At 26.4% G+C, this 21,361-nt stretch overlaps 2 protein-coding genes across 2 annotated transcripts; both read left to right on the forward strand.

Annotated features, from left to right (window-relative positions):
- The first annotated feature begins 1,736 nt into the window (after window positions 1-1,736).
- Window positions 1,737-4,808, forward strand: LOC124953540. The gene is made up of 10 exons (XM_047505065.1): window positions 1,737-1,826; window positions 2,012-2,014; window positions 2,099-2,218; window positions 2,331-2,421; window positions 2,501-2,759; window positions 2,834-2,938; window positions 3,031-3,121; window positions 3,622-3,767; window positions 3,929-4,061; window positions 4,775-4,808. The coding sequence occupies exons 1-10, from the start codon at window positions 1,737-1,739 to the stop codon at window positions 4,784-4,786; spliced, it is 1,050 nt and encodes a 349-aa protein (XP_047361021.1). The 3' UTR covers window positions 4,787-4,808.
- A 5,093-nt stretch (window positions 4,809-9,901) lies between these two features.
- On the forward strand, window positions 9,902-13,944 carry LOC124953455. The gene is made up of 9 exons (XM_047504866.1): window positions 9,902-10,107; window positions 10,297-10,416; window positions 10,501-10,618; window positions 10,697-10,955; window positions 11,039-11,143; window positions 13,332-13,345; window positions 13,445-13,578; window positions 13,657-13,750; window positions 13,857-13,944. The coding sequence occupies exons 1-6, from the start codon at window positions 9,946-9,948 to the stop codon at window positions 13,342-13,344; spliced, it is 777 nt and encodes a 258-aa protein (XP_047360822.1). The 5' UTR covers window positions 9,902-9,945; the 3' UTR covers window position 13,345; window positions 13,445-13,578; window positions 13,657-13,750; window positions 13,857-13,944.
- Window positions 13,945-21,361: the final 7,417 nt, after the last annotated feature.

Here is a 21,361-nt window from a genome sequence, read left to right on the forward strand (position 1 = left end):
CTAGTTTATCGTTTCCATCATATTTGGTAATGATACAATATGCATATTTTTAATTAAGCTTAATAATGTACGCGATTGTGTTAGTTTTTTTTTTTTTTGGAAGTATTATTAGATAATTAAACTAGAATTAACAATGTATTATATTGAGGTTATTGCAAATTCAAAATATGTCAACCATTGTCCAAGATCCTCAAAATTTGATCAAAATAATAGTAGCGAGGTGTTATATTGTTAATTCCATAATTATAGCATGTATTAATTTTTATGTCGGACAAATCATATAAATCATAATATCGAAATTTTCGAAGAATTGGAAGAATTCTAATTATTATATGGAATTGTTTCTTTTCATTGGCTATAACTAATTAACCAAAATCGATATTACTATATACGTGTTAATCTAGTTGATAATATCAATAAAGTTTATTTCAAGCGTTATTTTATTGTCATAATGACAAATTGTTCCATACGAAAACATACAATTAATATTTCTTTTTCTTTTATATTTATACCGAGATAAAAATTCATTCTATTCTTTTTCTGTAAAAAATCAAAAGTTCCTGTTATTTGAAATAGCAAGAAGCATGAGGCCGTGCTGGCTTTCAATCCATGATTTATTTGCTTCATCTCAGTAAGTATTTTTCGGTGAAAACATCATACAATTATAGAATCTATTAATTATTTTATTTGTTTTAATTATCCATATTTTGTTTTTGTTAATACAAAAGCATTTTCTTTTGCAAAGGTGTATTAAATTTCCACGCTAACTGCAAAATTTATTTTAGGAAAAAGAAATGCAATGATGGTTAATAGGAATAAAAGAACTTCCTTCCTCTAGCAGAAATAAAATGTGCCTACTATTACTTGTTACATATGGATCGACTATCATTTCTATTGTAGTTTACATTATGCTTAAGAATAATTTCAGTCAAAATATCTCTCCTCATTTTTGTTCCGATAAAATTAACAACGACTCATCAGGAATTCACTGAATTTTATCACGGAAGATTAGTTATTTACATTTTACAGTGTCACAATTCTTTTAAATTAAGAAACATCTTATGAGTTTCGTAACAGATTAACTTCGTTATCAATACATTTTCCTACATCTCGATTTCTTTGAATATACATATTCATCGAATCATATATTTGATTTCAATGAAAATGTCCCATAAGATAGTCGAAATAATAAATTATTATTTTTTTTATTTCCGTATAACTTACGACACACTTTTACTCTTGTCAATAATATTGATTTCACTTCACAGACTATTTCCTCGTAACGTCTGGTTTAGCATGTATCTTATTCCGCGGTCTAACGACGACTGAGAAGATTGCAGATCAACAAACCACACTGCGCATGTCTTTCATTATGAAAAGAAGCAACCACAACTCCTTTCGTTTAATTGCTGAGAACCACCATCTGTTTTTATGTTTCGATGTACTTGACTCGTATCTGGAAGGGTTCAATACTACGTTAATGTATGAGAGGAATATATTATGCGAATTGTTGCGATAGATTCGATCGACATTTACACTATTTTCTTTTCATTGTTTTTCAAATCGTTCTTTAAACTGTAATGAAGGTCAATTTGAATGCGCAATAAGGAAGATGTATGAAGTGTGATGTTTTCCTCGGTGCAATTTGTGTCAGATTGTTCATTATGTCTGCAGCGAGTGGACTTACCTACTTCGAGCAACATTTTCTTTTTTCGAATAAATTTTTTCAATGTACTATGGGTTTGAGACCTTATCAAAGTTCGAATGATCTCTTGATTCAAGTATGTTCAGCTGGTCTTTATGGATTTCCAATAATAGCACACCAAGTAAATGTATTTTTCTTCAATAATTACATGATTATTCCTATTATAATTATTGTATTTATTATTATTGTTTTGTGAGTTGATTCAAATTAATTTCTAATATAAGTGATTTGAATCAAAATTACAGTGCGTTGAGCGAATAAAATTAAATAATTAGTGTGTGGATAAATATTTTGTGTTAAACGTAGATGGTATAGTCATCTATAAATAATCTTTTTTTGAAGGAACTCGTAGAATAACAATAATGAAACATTATAAAGGTTTTTTGATTTTAGTTTTATCAGCTCGCCTTTTCAAAAGTCCCTCTAGTGACAACTATCAAAGTGCTGCAGTATGTGTTCGCAGCTATATGTTTTCTGTATACTTACAGTAATTATTACTTAAAATACGTACAAGTTCGTACCATTTTTTTTTAACTTTTTATTTTTTCTCAATAGATAGGAACTGATATCTATAAGAAGAAAGAAAATTTACTTTCAGATGAAAGCAATTGTTTCTCATATTAAGTTTGATTATGAGCATATGTCTAGTAAATATGATTTCGATATTACGGAAAGATATATTAAAGAGAGCAAACTATATACGTTTTCAATCATTGGTATGGATGTGAAATGCTACACGGAAGTCCGAATACGCAATACTACAATTAAATTTTTGTATATATGTTTTTTTTGTAGTTATCTTTAACATCTATTTTCTTGCAACAATAACACCCTGTTTCTTAAATGTTGTATCATATCAACCCAGTACATTGAAAAATGTTAATTTAACTTTACCCTTTCCTATTAATTATGTTTTAAATCCTGGGCCGATATATTATACTTTGCTTATTTATCAAGCAATAGAAATCTATATATCAATAACTTTAGCAATCATATGTTTTTCAACGTATTTGGTATTCGTAAATCATGCGTGTTGTCAATTAAGCGTTGTAAGGTATGCAGATGACTAAGAAACGTTTAGTTTTATCTTATGTATTATAATATCATTTTACAAAATACTCATTGCAGATTGAAAATTGGCCATCCTTTTCGAGAATCTCAGAAATTTAACCAAATTTGGAATGAATACAATTGGATAGTCGACGTAATAAAGCATCATGAAAGGATCATGGAGTAAGTTCGGAATAATCGTTCGTTTTATCAGAATATCTATCTGAATGAACGTGATTTAAAATACATATTTTTTATTATTTTCTTTGTTTAAGATATGTTGATTTCCTCAATTGTAGTTCAAAGAGAATTTACTTAATCGAAATTTCCTTTATTATGCTCTTCATTATATTGGATTTCTTGTTTGTAAGTAATTCATTTACTATAAGTGGGGTGTATGGAATTAGAAAATATTTTAAATTTTCTATCATTACGATTATATTCTACATCATTGAGTAATTTTGTAGTAATTTATGTCTCCTGAGACATGTTCAAAATTCCGATTTTTCTTATTAACTTGAATTCTCTGAAATATTTTTATTATAATTTCTTTTTAGATAAAATTACTCTTATGAAAATAACTATATCGTATATATTAATTTGGTGGAACGTTCTGAAATTGTTCTCTACATACAATTATAATCAATTTTTTTTCCCAGAGAAATAAATCGTTTCTTTTTTAATGAAAATATATGAGGTAGAAAAGAAATGATTAGTTAACAATTGACTATTAATTTAGCAATTCCATCACATTATGGAACAAATTAAGAATCTCGATTCTAGAGATTTAATATATTTCTTTGCAGTCTATATTTATTTAAGTCATCTGATAACGGGAATTTAAAACATTTTTTCTTTGCTTTTAGATATTTCAAGTTTCATCGGTGAGGGAAAATATAACCCAAATTATCGAATGTAGTTCCTACATTGCATGCTCTATATTTGTTACTTTTGTTAATTTTTATATTGGACAGACGCTTATTAACCATAGCGTAGAAGCTCGCGATGAATTGTGAGATTTTTATTGAATAATATGGAATATTTATTTCTCTTGTTTCAAATATAACTAAAATGATGCGTAACATTAATTAGAAAACTACCTTTTTATAACTAGTCTATACGTAGAAGCTATTAAGTTATGTGTTGTATAAAAGATCAAATATTATATTGCAGGTGTAAAATACCATTCTATAATCTTTCAATTAGAGTTCAAAAATTGTTGTTATTTATGTTAATGAGATGGTCGAAGCCATGCGTGCTTTCAATCGGAGATGTATTCGTATCGTCGCATAAAGCATTCGCTGGGGTAAGTGAAAAACAATAAATTATATGTATTAAATCTTATTATCTTAAAGAAGAATTTTTTATTTTAGTTATTGTACAAAGCATTTTCTTTTGCATCGGTGTACCGCAATATACACTAACTTGACCTTACTTATATAAATCTGTGATGTATTATTATCATCATTATTCGGACATGTTTTAACTTCTAAGAATACAAAATTGTAGTAATTGGAATTAAATATAACCAAAGTTTTGAATAGTTACATGCAGAATTCTCTTTATAAAATTGTTATCCGTTATGTATGGCTTATTATATATACTTTTATATGTATTCATTTATCGACAGTTTTCAAGATAATCGCTGAGACACTTTTAAAATTAACTAACGAATATTTTTATTTTCCTCGTGCTGATGTTTCCTTTTTTTATAAAAACGTTGTTGAGATTAATATTGACATGAATAAAATCGATAGACTTCACTGACCTCGTAACACACTGCGTGCTGTTTTTATCGTGCATCCTACACAATGATCGAAAATTGGCTGCGAACGTTTGCAATCAATATATTCCACTAAGCATATACTTCTGAATTAAGAAATTGAAGCCATATCCACCAACTTTTCATTTTTGTGAAGAATTTTTTTAAATAGCTTACTTAAAGATATTTATACCGAGATAAAACTTCATTCGATTCTATTTCTGTAAAAAGTCAAATAATCTCGTTATTCCTAATAGCAAGAAGCATGAGACCGTGCAGGCTTTCAATCCATTATTTATTTGCCTCATCTCAGTAAGTATTTTTCGGTGAAAACATCATTCAATTATAGAATCTATTAATTATTTTATTTGTTTTAATTATCCATATTTTGTTTTTGTTAATACAAAAGCATTTTCTTTTGCAAAGGTGTATTAAATTTCCACGCTAACTACAAAATTTATTTTAGGAAAAAGAAATGCAATGATTGTTAATACGAATAAAAGAACTTCTTTTCTCCCGCAGAAATAAAATGTGTCTACCATTACTTGTTACATATGGATCGACTATCATTTTTATTGTAGTTTACATTATGCTTACCAACAATTTCAGTCAAAATATCTCTCCTCATTTTTGTTCCGATAAAATTAACAACGATACTTCAAGAATTCACTGAATTTTATCACGGAAGATTAGTTATTTACATTTTACAGTGTCACAATTCTTTTAAATTAAGAAACATCTTATGAGTTTCGTAACAGATTAACTTCGTTATCAATAAATTTTCCTACATCTCGATTGCTTTGAATATACATATTCATCGAATCATATATTTGATTTCAATGAAAATGTCCCATAAGATAGTCGAAATAATAAATTATTATTTTTCTTATTTCCGTATAACTTACGACACACTTTTACTCTTGTCAATAATATCAATTTCACTTAACTGACTATTTCCTCGTAACGCCTGGTTTAGCTTGTATCTTATTCCGCGGTCTAACGACGACTGAGAAGATTGCAGATCAACAAACTACATTGCGCATGTCTTTCATTATGAAAAGAAGCAACCACAACTCCTCTCGTTTAATTGCTGAGAACCAACATCTGTTTTTATGTTTCAATGTATTTGACTTGTATCTGGAAGGGTTCAATACTACGTTAATGTATGAGAGGAATATATTATGCGAATTGTTGCTATAGATTCGATCGACATTTACACTATTTTCTTTCCATTGTTTTCCAAATCGTTTTTTAAACTGTAATGAAGGTCAATTTGAATGCGCAATAAGGAAGAAGTGGGAAGTGTGATGTTTACCTCGGTGCAATTTTCGTCAGATTATTTACTATGTCTGTAGGAAGCGGTCTTACCTACTTCGAGCAACATTTTCTTTTTTCGAACAAATTGTTTCAATATACTATGGGTTTGAGACCTTATCAAAATTCGAGAGATCTGTTGTTTCAAGTGTGTATAATAACTATTTATTTATTTCCAGGAATAGCACACCAAGTAAATATATTTTTCATTAATGTGTACCTAATTATGGCTATTAGAATTATTATAATCATGGTTTTTTTGTTGCGGATTTATTTAAATTAATGTCAAGTATAAGTGCTTTGATTAAGAATTACAGTGTGTTGAGCGAATAAGAACTCATAGATTAACAATAATGAAACATTATAAAGATTTTTTGACTTCAGTTTTATCAGCTCGCTATTTCAGAAGTCCCTCTAGCAACAACTATCAAAGTGCTGCAGTATGTGTTCGCAGCTATATGTTTTCTGTATACTTACAGTAATTATTACTTAAAATACGTACAAGTTCGTACCATTTTTTTTTAACTTTTTATTTTTTCTCAATAAATAGGAGCTGATATATATAAGAAGAAAGAAAATTTACTTTCAGATGAAAGCAATTGTTTCTCATATTAAGTTTGATTATGAGCATATGTCTAATAAATATGATTTCGATATTACGGAAAGATATATTAAAGAGAGCAAATTACATACGTTTTCAATCATAGGTATGGACGTGAAATACTACACGGAAATCCCAAAATACAATACTACAATTAAATTTTTGTATGTACGTTCTTTTGTAGTTATCTTCAACCTGTATTTTCTTGCAACAATAACTCCCTGCTTTTTAAGTATTTTTTCATATCAATTGGGTACATTGGAAAATGTTAATTTAACTTTACCTATTCCTATTAATAATGTTTTAAACTTTGGGCCAGTATATTACAGTTTACTTATTTACCAAGCAACAGAAATCTATATATCAATATCTGTAGCAATTATTTGTTTTTCAACATATTTGGTATTCATAAATCACGCGTGTTGTCAATTAAGCATTATAAGGTATGCAGATGACTAAGAAACGTTTAGTTTTATCTCATGTATTATAATGTCATTTTACAATATACTTATTGCAGATTGAAAATTGGACATCCTTTTGTAAAATCACAGAAATTTAAACAAGTTATGGATGAATTCGATTGGATCGTGGACGTAATACAGTGTCATGAAAGGATCTTGAGGTAAATTCACAGTAATCGTCTATTTTATTGAACTGTCAATATTATTCAGTGATGTGATGTATAATACATATTTTTTATTTTTTTGTTTTTATTTAAGATATATTACGTTGCTCAACTCCTTTTCAAAGAGCATTTATTTAGTCGTGATTTCATTTGTTATGATCTTCATTATATTGGATTTTTTATGTGTAAGTAATTTATTTGTGATAAGTGGGATGTTGGAATAAGAAATTATTTTAATTTCTCTATCATTACGATTATATTTTATAACATCAAGTAATTTTGTAGTAATACTTTCACGCATTTTTAAAATTGTTTAAAATTCCGTTTTTTTTTTCATTAACTTTAATTCTTCTAAATATTTTTATTATAAATTCTTTTTTATATATAATTATTCTATTGTAAATAACTACTTCGTATGTATTATTAAGAAAGATCGTTCCGAAATTGCTTTTTACATACATTTATAATTAATTTAGTATTTTTCCTAATTACACTGTATTATGTTTTCCTTTATTAACGCGCCAACAAAATGGATTCTAGATATTTAATATATTTTCCTGCAGTCTATGTTTATTTAAGACATCTGCAAAAAGAAATTTAAAACCTCTTTCCTTTGCTTTTAGATATTTCATGTTTCATCGGTGGTGGAAAATATAAGCCAATTTATCGAATGTAGTTCCTACATTGCATGTTCTATATTTGTTACATTCGTTAATTTTTATGTTGGACAGACGCTTATAAACCATAGCGTAGAAGCACGTGATGAATTGTGAGATTTTTATTGAATAATATGGAATATTTATTTCTCTTGTTTCAAATGTAACTAAAATGATGCGTAACATTAATTATAAAACTATCTTTATATAACTAGTCTATACGTAGAAGCTATTAAGTTATGTGTTGTATAAAAGATCAAATATTATATTGCAGGTGTAAAATACCATTCTATAATCTTTCAATTAGAGTTCAAAAATTGTTCTTATTTATGTTAATGAGATGGTCGAAGCCATGCGTGCTTTCAATCGGAGATATATTCGTATCGTCGTATAAAGCATTCGCTGGGGTAAGTGGAAAAAGATATATTATAGATATTAAATCTCCTTATCTTAAAGAAGAATCTTTTATTTTAGTTATTGCAAAAAGCATTCTCTTTCGCATCGGTGTACCGCAATATACATTAACATTACCTTACTTATATATATCTGTGATGTATTATTATCATCATTATTTGACTATTTTTTTAATTTTAAGAATACAAAATTGTAGTAATTGGAATTAAATATAACCAAAGTTTTGAATAGTTACACGCAGAATTTTTTTTATAAAATTGTTATCCATTATGCATGGCTTATTATATATACTTTTATGTATATTCATTTATCGACAGTTTTCAAGATAATCGCTGAGACACTTTTAAAATTAACTAACGAATATTTTTATTTTTCTCGTGCTGATGTTTCCTTTTTTATAGAAACGTTGTTTAGATTAATATTGACGTGAATAAAATCGATGACTTCACTGACGGTTACCTCGTAACACACTGCGTGCTGTTTTTGTCGTGCACCCTACACAACGAACGAAAACTGGCTGCGAAGGTTTGCGATCAATATACTCCACTAAGCATATCCTTCAGAATTACAAAATTGGAGACATATCCACCAACTTTTCATTTTTGTGAAGAATTTTTGTAAATAGCTTACTTAAAGATATTTATACCGAGATAAAAACTCTTTCTATTCTCTTTCTGTAAGAAATCAAAAGGTCCTGTTATTCGTAATAGCAAGAAGCATGAGGCCGTGCTGGCTTTCAATCCATTATTTATTTGCCTCATCTCAGTAAGTATTTTTCGGTGAAAACATCATACAATTATAGAATCTATTAATTATTTTAGTTATTTTAATTAACGATATTTTATTTTTGTTAATGCAAAAAGTATTTCCTTTTGTAAATGTATATTAAATTTCCACGGTAACTGCAAAATTTATTTTAGGAAAAAGAAATGCAATGATTGTTAATACGAATAAAAGAACTTCTTTCCTCCCGCAGAAATAAAATGTGTCTACCATTACTTGTTACATATGGATCGACTATCATTATTATTGTAGTTTACATTATGCTTAAGAATAATTTCAGTCAAAATATCTCTCCTCATTTTTGTTTCGATAAAATTAACAACGACACATCAGGAATTCACCGAATTTTATCGGTGATTAGTTATTTATTTACGGAAGATTAGTTATTTACATTTTACAGTGTCACAATTCTTTTAAATTAAGAAACATCTTATGAGTTTCGTAACAGATTAACTTCGTTATCAATAAATTTTCCTACACCTCGATTTCTTTGAATATACATATTCATCGAATCATATATTTGATTTCAATGAAAATGTCCCATAAGATAGTCGAAATAATAAATTATTATTTTTCTTATTTCCGTATAACTTACGACACACTTTTACTCTTGTCAATAATATCGATTTCACTTCACTGACTATTTCTTCGTAACGCCTGGTTTAGCTTGTATCTTATTCCGCGGTCTAACGACGACTGAGAAGATTGCAGATCAACAAGCTACATTGCGCATGTCTTTCATTATGAAAAGAAGTAACCACAACTCCTTTCGTTTAATTGCTGAGAACCACCATCTGTTTTTTTGTTTCGATGTACTTGACTCGTATCTGGAAAGGTTCAATACTACGTTAATGTATGAGAGGAATATATTATGCGAATTGTTGCGGTAGATTCGATCGACATTTACACTATTTTCTTTTCATTGTTTTCTAAATCGTTTTTTAAACTGTAATGAAGGTCAATTTGAATGCGCAATAAGGAATAAACGTGAAGAGTGGTGTTTACCTCGGTGCAATTTTTGTCAGATTGTTCATTATGTCTGCAGCGAGTGGTCTTACCTACTTCGAGCAACATTTTCTTTTTTCGAACAAATTGTTTCAATATACTATGGGTTTGAGACCTTATCAAAATTCGAGAGATCTCTTGTTTCATGTGTGTATAATAACTGTTTATTTATTTCCAGGAATAGCACACCAAGTAAATATATTTTTCATTAATGTGTACTTAATTATGGCTATTAGAATTATTATAATCATTGTTTTTTATTGCGGGTTTATTTAAATTAATGTCAAGTATAAGTGGTTTGATTAAGAATTACAGTGTGTTGAGCGAATAAAACTCATAGATTAACAATAATGAAACATTATAAAGGTTTTTTGACTTCAGTTTTATCAGCTCGCCATTTCAGAAGTCCCTCTAGCAACAACTATCAAAGTACTGCAGTATATGTTCGCAGCTATATGTTTTCTATATACTTACTCTAATTATTACTTTAAATATGTACAAGTTCGTACCATTTTTTTAAACTTTTTATTTTTTTCCAATAGATAGGAACTGATATATATAAGAAGAAAGAAAATTTACTTTCAGATAAAAGCAATTGTTTCTCATATTAAGTTTGATTATGAGCATATGTCTAATAAATATGATTTCGATATTACGGAAAGATATATTAAAGAGAGCAAACTACATACGTTTTCAATCATGGGTATGGACGTGAAATACTACACGGATATCCCAAAATGCAATACTACAATTAAATTTTTGTATGTACGTTCTTTTGTAGTTATCTTCAACGTGTATTTTCTTGCAACAATAACTCCCTGCTTTTTAAGTATTTTTTCATATCAATTGGGTACATTGGAAAATGTTAATTTAACTTTACCTATTCCTATTAATAATGTTTTAAACCTTGGGCCGGTATATTACAGTTTACTTATTTACCAAGCAACAGAAATCTATATATCAATATCTGTAGCAATTATTTGTTTTTCAACATATTTGGTATTCATAAATCACGCATGTTGTCAATTAAGTGTTATAAGGTATGAAGATAATCATTTAAACTAATAATCGTTTAGTCTTATCTTATGTATTTTAATGTTATTTTATAATATATTTATTGCAGATTCAAAATTGGCCATCCTTTTAAGAGACGCCAGAAGTTTATTCAAATTAGGAATGATTTTGATTGGATAGTCGATGTAATAAAGCGTCATGAAAGGATCATGAGGTAAGTTTGGAATAATCGTTCATTTTATCGAAATATCCATCTGTATAAACGTGATTTAAGATACATATTTTTTATTATTTCCTTTGTTTAAGATACGTTGATTTTCTCAACTCTTGTACAAAGAGAATTTACTTAATCGAAATTTTCTTTATTATGCTCTTCATTATATTGGATTTTTTGTATGTAAGTTTTTTGTATGTAAATCCTTTACGATAAATGGGGTGATAGAATTAGATAATATTTTAATTTCTCTATCGTTATGATTATATTTTACATTATCGTGTAATACATTCGTGTAATACATGTTGTAATACATTCATGTTTAAAATTCCGTTTTTTCTTATTAACTTTAATTCTCTTAAATATTTTTATTATAAATTCTTTTTTAGTAAAATTACACTAATGTAAATAACTAAATCGTGTATATTAATTTGGTGGAACGTTCTGAAATTGCTTTCTATATACAATTATAATAATTTTTTTTTTCCCTGAGAAGTAAATCGTTCCTTTTTTAATGAAAATATACGAGATTATAAAGAAGTGATTAGTTAACAATCGATTGTTAATTTAGCAATTTCACCGCTTTATGTCATTTTTATGGAACAAATTAAGAAATTGGATTCTAGAGATTTAATATATTTCCTTGCAGTCTATGTTTATTTAAGTCATCTGCAAAAACAGAATTTATAACATTTTTTCTTTGCTTTTAGATATTTCATGTTTCATCATTAAGGGAAAATATAATCCAAGTTATCGAATGTAGTTCCTACATTGCATGCTCTATATTTGTTACATTTATTAATTTTTATGTTGGACAGACGCTTATAAACCATAGCGAAAAAGCTCGCGAAGAATTGTGAGATTTTTATTGAATAATATGGAATATTTATTTCTCTTGTTTCAAATATAACTAAAATGATGCGTAACATTAATTAGAAAACTACCTTTTTATAACTAGTCTATACGTAGAAGCTATTAAGTTATGTGTTGTATAAGAGATCAAATATTATTTTGTAGGTGTAAAATACCATTCTATATTCTTTCAATTAGAGTTCAAAAATTACTGTTATTTATGATATTGAGATGGTCTAAGCCATGCGTGCTTTCAATCGGAGGTATGTTCGTTATGTCACATAAAGCATTCGCTGGGGTAAGTAGAAGAAGATAAATCATAGATATTAAATCTCATTATCCTAAAAAAGAATCTTTTATTTTAGTTATTCCAAAAAGCATTCTCTTTCGCATCGGTGTACCGCAGTGTACATTAACTTTACCTAATTTTGGCCAATATAAATCTGTAAAGTATTATTATGATCATCATTCGACCATTTCTTTCCTTCTGAGAATACAAAATTGTAGTCACTGGAATTAAATATAGCGAAACTTTTGAATAGTTACGTGCAGAATTTTTTTTATAAAAATTTTATCCGTTTTATGTATGGCTTATTATATATATATATATATATATATATATATATATATATATGAATATTATATATTCATATATATGTAAATATCGATCTGTTTCAAGATAATCTCTGGGAAACTTTTAAAATTAACTAAAGAATGTTTTTATATTCCGCTTCCGAACGTTTTATTTTTCCATAGAAACGTAGTTTAGACGAACTTTGACCTGAATGAAGTCGATGGACTTCACTGACGATTACCTCGGAACGCACTGCGTATTGCTTTTATCGTGCATCGTATACAACGATCGGAATACGGCTAAGAAGGGTTGCGATCAATATATCCTACTGCAAATGTCCTTCTGAATTATATTTTCGAAAGGATATCTACCATCTGTTTTTGTTTTTCAATTCACTTGAATCATATCGTTTGTTTTTCAATATTACTTAAATTTATAAGAATGACACATTCTACGATTTTTTTTCTATAGATTCGATCAATATTCATACTATTTTCATTTCACTGTTCTACTTATTATTCTCTCGATTATAATGAGGAGCAATTTGAATGCTCAACGATGAAGAAGCGTAAAATTTGTTGTTTACTTCGATACAATGAACGTCAGATACTTCATTATGTCTGTGAATGTTCTGATCTTCTTCGAATAACATTTTCTTTGTTCAAACAAATTTGCTCAATGTAATAATTGACGTTTGAACCAATCAAAGTTCGATTGGTGATTTATTTTTATTTTATGTAATAACTGTTTACATATTTCCAGTGATTGGAATTGAGGTAAATGTATTTCTTTTTAATCTATACGTAATTATTGCAATTAGAATTATTGTAATCATTGTTATTATATTGCCGAATTTTTTTTTACGAAATTAAAAGACTAAGAGATATGTTTTAAAGTTACGCCAAACGAATTACATTGTTCGATCGGAATAATACTTTACCATCATTTGGCCTTATTTATTCAGATATTCAGATGAATGGAATTTTTGTGCTGAAATAAGATTGAATAGGTACTTATTAATCATCTATTGTTAAGAAGTCATGATTAATAATCATTAGGAAATCTTATAAGGAGTTTTTGATTTCAGTTTTGTCAGTTCATCATGTCAGATGTCATCCTGGAATCAACTGTCGAAATTTTGCAGATTGTGTTATCGTACTACATACTTTAAATTCCTACAAGTTCGTATCATTTTTTAAATAAATTAGCTTCATTGTTCAATGTTCCAAAAAAAAAGAAAAAAAGATTGATGAAGTAAAAAAAAGAAAATGAACATTTTGCTTTCAGATAAAATTAATTGTTTCCCGCTTTAAGTTTGATTCCGAACAGCTTACCAATAAAGATGAATTTGAAATTATCAATGGATATATTAAAGGGAATAAAGTATATGCTCATTCTATCATGGATAAGCACATTGTTATTTATGCAGATAACCGAAAATTTATTATTACAATTATGTAAAAGTTTTTTATTTATTTGTTTGTTTATTGTAGATATCTTATGTGTTTATTGCATTTCAATAAAAACTTCGTGCATTTTAAATACTATCTAATATCGCTTTGGTAGATTAGAAAATGATCATTTAAAATTACCTTTTCTTATGAATAATATTCCAAAGCCCTTAGCGATTTATTATAATTTGCTTATTTACAAAATTACAACACTCTGTATCTTATTAATTCTATCCAGTATATTTTTTTCATTGTATTTGATAATGGTACAACGCACAATTGTTGTCAATGAAGCGTACTTGATAAAATAATTTATTAAGTTTATCTTAGAAACGTATATCTTTATCAGAAGTATTATTTTATCGAATATAAATGTCATTTTAGTACGTCATTATTGCAGATTGAAAATATATAAATCATTTCTAGAAGATAAAAAATTTAATCGAAAGATTTGATCTAACGTAAAAATTTCGAATGAATCAAATTGGATTGTCGAGATAATATTGTAAAAAGTTATAAAAGAGTCACGGAATTAGTGCATAATAATTATTTATTTTATCGGATTGACAATGTTTGATGAAAATTATTTATAATACGTTTTTTATTTTTTTTTTCACTTTGTATAAATTCATTATATTGTTTTTGTTTAAGATTTGTTAATTTGCTTAACAGCTATTTGAATTAATAAAATATATGAAAGTGGAGAATAGTCTGTTCTTTTTGCGAATACGATTATCTTCAATTATTTTACAATTAATGCGAAAAGCATTTTTTTTTGCGATGTTTATTTGTTTGTCGGAACGTTCGTTAACTTCAAAACAAATTTTGACGTAATAAAAATATGAAAAATTATTCCTATCGTTCTACGATTTTTTTTTAGGAATAAAAGTATGTACTTACTCGTATGAAATACAAGCAAATGTTGTGAAGATTTAGATGCATATTTTTCTTTCCTTTTTTTTTTTTTCTAGAAATTTTATTTATTTCTCTTAATAACGACACTTGAAACATTGATCGCACTACTAAAGGAATAATTTTTTTTCTTTTTTCTTTTTTTTTTTTGTATATCCAATCGATTTTTTTTTCATTAATAAAAAGACACTACACTGAAACGAAATGTGTCGTTAATGGAAATCGATTGAATTTAATTGATTTATTGCACAATGTATATCGCGTTTGTTTAACCATATGTCCTGTACCGCGGTCGGACAACGACTGACTATGGTTGCAAACAATATATCTTTCTGCGCATGACTCTCGATTGAAACGGTATGAATTATTTCATTTAATCGTTCGGAAGAAACAACTATTTTCGTAATTACATGTATAATAGTTTTATCAAGAAGGGTTCAATATCACGAATATGGTACATCTATAAGAAAAATATATTTTATGATTGTATACTATTGATCCGATCATTATGGTATTATTTTCATGTCACTATTTGACAAGTTATTACGAAGTAAAACGAAGAGTTATTTAAATTCTTAATGAAGAAAAATTCTAGGAAATTATTTTTTATCTTGATACTTTGAAAGTTACATATTTCGAAATGTCTTTGAGAGGTCTAACTTATTACGAAAAGCACTTTCTCCTTTCGTATCGAGTGGTTCAATTTATAATGGGCCTACGTCCATATCAAAATTCGTACGATCAATTATTATTTATCTCTGTAGTAACATTGTACTCGTCACCAATATTTTTACATCAGGTAAATGTTATCGTGATTAATTTACTCATTGTCATTATCATAATTATATATATATATATATATATATATATATATATATATATATATATTTTTTTTTTTTTTTTTTTAAATTAATGTTTCATTAATAATTTTTTATTAAAGTGTAATTTTTATTAAAGAATTAATATAAAAATTATTATTAAATTAATTTAATTAATATTTATTAATATAATTTTTTTTTTTTTATTGAAAATTTGTTTTATTCTATTCGATTCGATGAACATAAATATGTATATTAATTACTTTTTAAAATGTGATTAAACGTATTAACACATTGATTTGTTACTAATATTTTATATTTTCAGTTATATCAATTATTTATATTAGAGGTTAATTTTAAATTGGTTATCAATGTACTTCAGAAAATATTTACAGCTATGAGTTTTATATGTACCTATAGCACAACTTATTTCAGTTTCGTAACGGCACGTACTATATTTGTCTTATATTTCATTTATTTTTTCCATATTGAAGATACTTTTGACAATTATAAAGAAATATTATTTCCTCAGATGAGATCAATATTTGCTCATTTTAAGCTTGATTACGAGCTAATATTTCACGAGGATGAATTATATATTATAAATAAATATATGAAACAAAGCAAATTTTATACGTTGATAGTCCTGAGTAAGTATGAAAAAAAATATGCCAATAATTATATATATAATATTGCAATTATACACACACACACACACACACACACACACACACACAGATATACTCAAATATATATATATATATATATATATATATATATATATATACATATATGTTTTTGAATTTTTGCAGTTATTTACAACCTCTATGCTATTTCCGTGATATCACCGTGTATTTTGAATATTTTATTGTACACCTTTTATGGATTGGATAACGTTGATTTGATATTACCATTTTCCATCAATAATAATATTACAAAAGCAGGATTATTATATTATATTTTGCTTATTTATCAAATAATAGCACTTTATATTTTGTTGATGGTAGCTGCTATATATTTTTCATTATATTTGATAGTAATACAACACGCATGCAGTCAATTTAGTATTATAATGTATATGATCAATTTATAAAGGATATTTCATTTTTAAACATAATTATTTCATTTTAGTTTATTGCAGGTATAAAATACGGCAATTATTTAAGAATCGAAAATATATAAAAAATACTTGCCTCGATGAAATACATAATTATGACGAATTATATTGGATAATTGAGATTATTATTCGTTATAAAAGAGTTATCAAGTTAGTCCGAATTAATTCATATCTTCTTTAATTTACGGATTATAAATGAGCAAGCATATGTTTACGATGAATATTTAATTTAATTATATTTTATTATAATAATTTTATATTTTGTTTGCTTTTTTTCTTTTTATCTTTTTTTTTTCTCTTCTTTCAAGGTTTGTCAATTTGCTAAACAATTTTTCCAAGATATTATACTTAATTCTAGTTTTCTTAGCTATGTTCCTCATCGTTATCGATTTCCTTTATGTGAGTAATTAAATTATAATAAATGTGATAATTATTTATTATTTTATTAAAATTTAATTTAAAATAAAATTAAATGTAAAATTTCTTTATAAACTTAAATGATCACACACACACACACACAAACACTCATGCATATACGCATGCCCGCATACGCACACATAACCATAAATGTTTTCTAAATTATTTAATTATATAGCTATAATTTTACACTTACTTAATTACCTTTTAATTATCTTTTGCCAGCTTTTCCTTATATTAGAAAAGCTAATAGATAGTGCAGAAATGTTAAAAAAAAAAAAAAAAAAAAGAAAGAAAAGAAAAAGAGGAAAAAATTCGATAATATCAACATCGTATATGGAAGAATCCAATACATACGTATCTGTTTTAAATACTGAAAAGTTCAAGAGACATAGAGTAAAATTATTTTCAAGCAAAACCTCATTTTTCATAGATCATTTGTATAAGAAAAAAAAAAAAAAAAATGAAAAAAAAAGAAAAAGTGGAAGATAAGAAAAAAAAGAAATAAAAATTGTCGATCAGTCATTTTTTTCCAATTAAAATTTATAAAACATTTTGGCACAATATTTATTTATTTACAAAAATATTGTATTGTAAATTCGTTTTCAATCAACATTCATATGTGATATATCGCAATTTGTTTTCAGATATTTCAAATATCATTGAAATTGAAAAGTAACGTTGAAATAATTGAACAAAGCATTTATATCTTTTGTTCTATATTTACGATATATATTAATTTTTATTGTGGACAAAAGCTTATAAATCACAGCAACGCAACTTTCGAAGAATTGTAAAAATCGCAAAAAATTACCAAATATTTATTTCTCTCTCTCTCTCTCTCTCTCTCTCTCTCTCTCTCTCTCTCTTTCTGTCTCACTCGATTTTCTTATATAATATTTTATATCTAAAACGAAATTTATGTTGATCGTAATCAATATTAAAATAAATATTATATTAATTGAAATCTATTATCGCGTTTTTTAATTAGATGCAAATGAATTATTTTTTAAATAAAAATTTTTTTTCTATATACATATATTTATTATTATTATTATTAATTTTTTTTTTGGTTTTTTATAGATGTCAAGTACCCTTCTACAATCTTTCTATTAGAACTCAAAAGCTTCTGTTATTCGTTTTAACAAGAACCATGAAGCCATGTGAACTATCAATAGGTGGTTTCTTCGTGTCGTCGCATGAAGTTTTTGCTGCGGTAAAAATTAATTTAATTAAATATATATATATATATATGTATAATATATATTATATATATTATATATATTATATATATTATATATATATTATATATATATTATATAAATATTATATATATATATCTATTACAGATGATACAGAAAGCATTTTCATTTTCTTTAATGTATTACAATGTACAATAATTCAAAGTTATATCGGAATAATGGATATATGAAATATATTACAAAAAAGGAAAATTGAATTACTTCTATATAAACAAAAAGTAAAATAAAAAGCAAATGAAAAAGAAAAAAAAATCGAATATATACATTCGTATTAAATAATAAAATGCAACGAAATAATTAATTACCAATAAAATATTTAACGTTAAATAACTTACATTTTGTATATTGCATTCCTTCAATCACAAGATATCTTTTTATTTAATTAAGAAACGATTTATTATATATCTATCGACATTTTATCATTGCATAATTTTTTCCTCATAAATATATATGTATATATATAAAACGTATATTTATTATATATATAAATATATATATATATAATAAATATATATATATATATAATATATATAAAACGTGCGCAATATTATGTCATCGATATAGTCAACTATATCTCACTAAAAAAAAAAAACTAACATAATAATTTTTCCGTTCCTTCTTCTACGGCGGTCGAACATCGACTGAACGGTCTTGCAGATAAACAGTGCCATCTGTGCATGTTTTTCAAAAATAAAAGAAAAAAGGGGAGAACTCCCCTCGTTTAATAGTTCGAGAACTATCACCTGTTTCAACCCTTACGTACGAAAAGTAAATTGTATCGAAGAGAGAGAGAGAGAGAAAGAGAGAGAGAGAGAGAGAGAGAGAGAGAGAGAGAGAGAGAGAGGGAGAACAAAAAACATGTTAACTGTCTATTGTGAGAATGAAGAAACGGATAAAACATTGTAACATTACATTCTATCGATCGAATTATTAATAGTACTATTTTCAATTCATCTCTTTTACTACTTTTATTATCTATGAAATAATGATCGACAATTAGAATACCCAAGGAAAAAGAAGCAGCAAGGTTCATTGTTTACTTTGACCAAGTTTATGGTAGATATGCATACACATGTACGTCGAAATGATTCTGAAAGGCCTAACATCGAATTTCGAACAACACTTTCTTTTTTCGAATCGATTGGTACAATTTTTAATAGGCATACATCCCCATCAAAATTCAACCAATCATTTTTTTCTATTTTCTACAGTAACCATTTACGTGTTACCAGGGATTTTGCATCAGGTAATTGCTTCTGTTCTGTTTTCGATTTATATGCGTCGTTATTACTTTTCTTTTTCTTTTTTTTTTTTGTTTTATTTTTAATTACATGATAGTTATATTATTTATTATATTTTATATATTTATCATACGATGATTATTCTATAGTAATTACTGTATTAATTATGTATATACGTATATATGCATAAAAAAAAAATTATGTTCACATTTGATATTTACAAACGTTTCGCAATTGCAGCTTTACCAGCTATTAACGACAGATATTAAATTGGAATCGTCCGTCAAAGTGCTTCAGCAAATGTGTACTGCAACATGTATCCTATGTACCTACAGTGCAACTTCCATTAAATACGTAGCAGTTTGTAATAATTTTATTATACTGATTGATCTACATTATAAAATGAAAATATTTTTGGATTTGTGAAAGTTAGTGCGTTATATTTCTTTTTATTTTTTTCTTTTTTTATTTTTTTTTTTTTTTAAGATGAAAAGACTATGTTCCCATATAAAATCCGATTATGATCGGACATACGACGAGGAGGAATTTAACATTATGGAAAAATATACGAAAAGAAGTAAAATTTATACGTACGTCATTGTGGGTATGTACATAATTGTATAAAATCGTACAATTAACGGATAGAATATTATTTAGTTATCATTTTTGCATTCTATTGCAGTTATTTACTTTCTATATGGTTGCTCTTTGATATCATCAAGTATTTTAAATCTTTTCTTATATCTCTTTGGTAAAAAGAATAATGATCAATTAACATTACCCATATCTATTAATAATGATTTAAGCTTATGGTCGTATTATAGTTTACTCATTTATCAAGTGATAGTGATTTATATGTTATTGACAATAGCCTCTGCATGTTTTTCATCATATTGGACATTGATACAACACGCTTGTAGTCAATTTAGCATTATAATGTATGTATTTAATTTTTCGCAATGTTACGTTTTCTATTTATTTTTTTATTTTTCTTTTTATTTATTTATTTATTTTTTTTTATCTTAATCATCAACCCGCGTTTTTGACAGATATCTCAACATTATTTTAGAAATTGTTCTCGTTACAGACGAAGGATACATCAACCTTTTCAAAAGCATCAGATGTGTTTACGTAAAATTAGTTATAATAGAACACCTAAAGAGGAATTCGATTGGATATTTGATATAATAAAGCGTTTTGTAAGAGTCACCGAGTTAGTCTGAGATAAATTTATATTAATTAATGCATTATGAATGAGCTAGTGTATCTAAAACCTATATATATATATATATATATATATATATATATATATATATATATATACATTAATTTATATTATATGATAATTCATCTTTTATTCTCTTTTCAAGATTTGTTGACTTGATTAATGATTTTTCGGAGACAATCTACTTTATTATAATTTCTTTTGGAATGTTCCTCATTGTTTTTAATTTTCTTTACGTAAGTTATTAAATTAAAGTAAAATATTCGCTATATATAAGTCCACAATATTAATTTGTTTTTATTGATAAAAATTATTTTCTATAAATTCCAGTAACTTTGAAGTATGGCAT

Source organism: Vespa velutina, chromosome 12 (assembly GCF_912470025.1).
Source record: "Vespa velutina chromosome 12, iVesVel2.1, whole genome shotgun sequence".
NCBI lineage: Eukaryota > Metazoa > Arthropoda > Insecta > Hymenoptera > Vespidae > Vespa > Vespa velutina.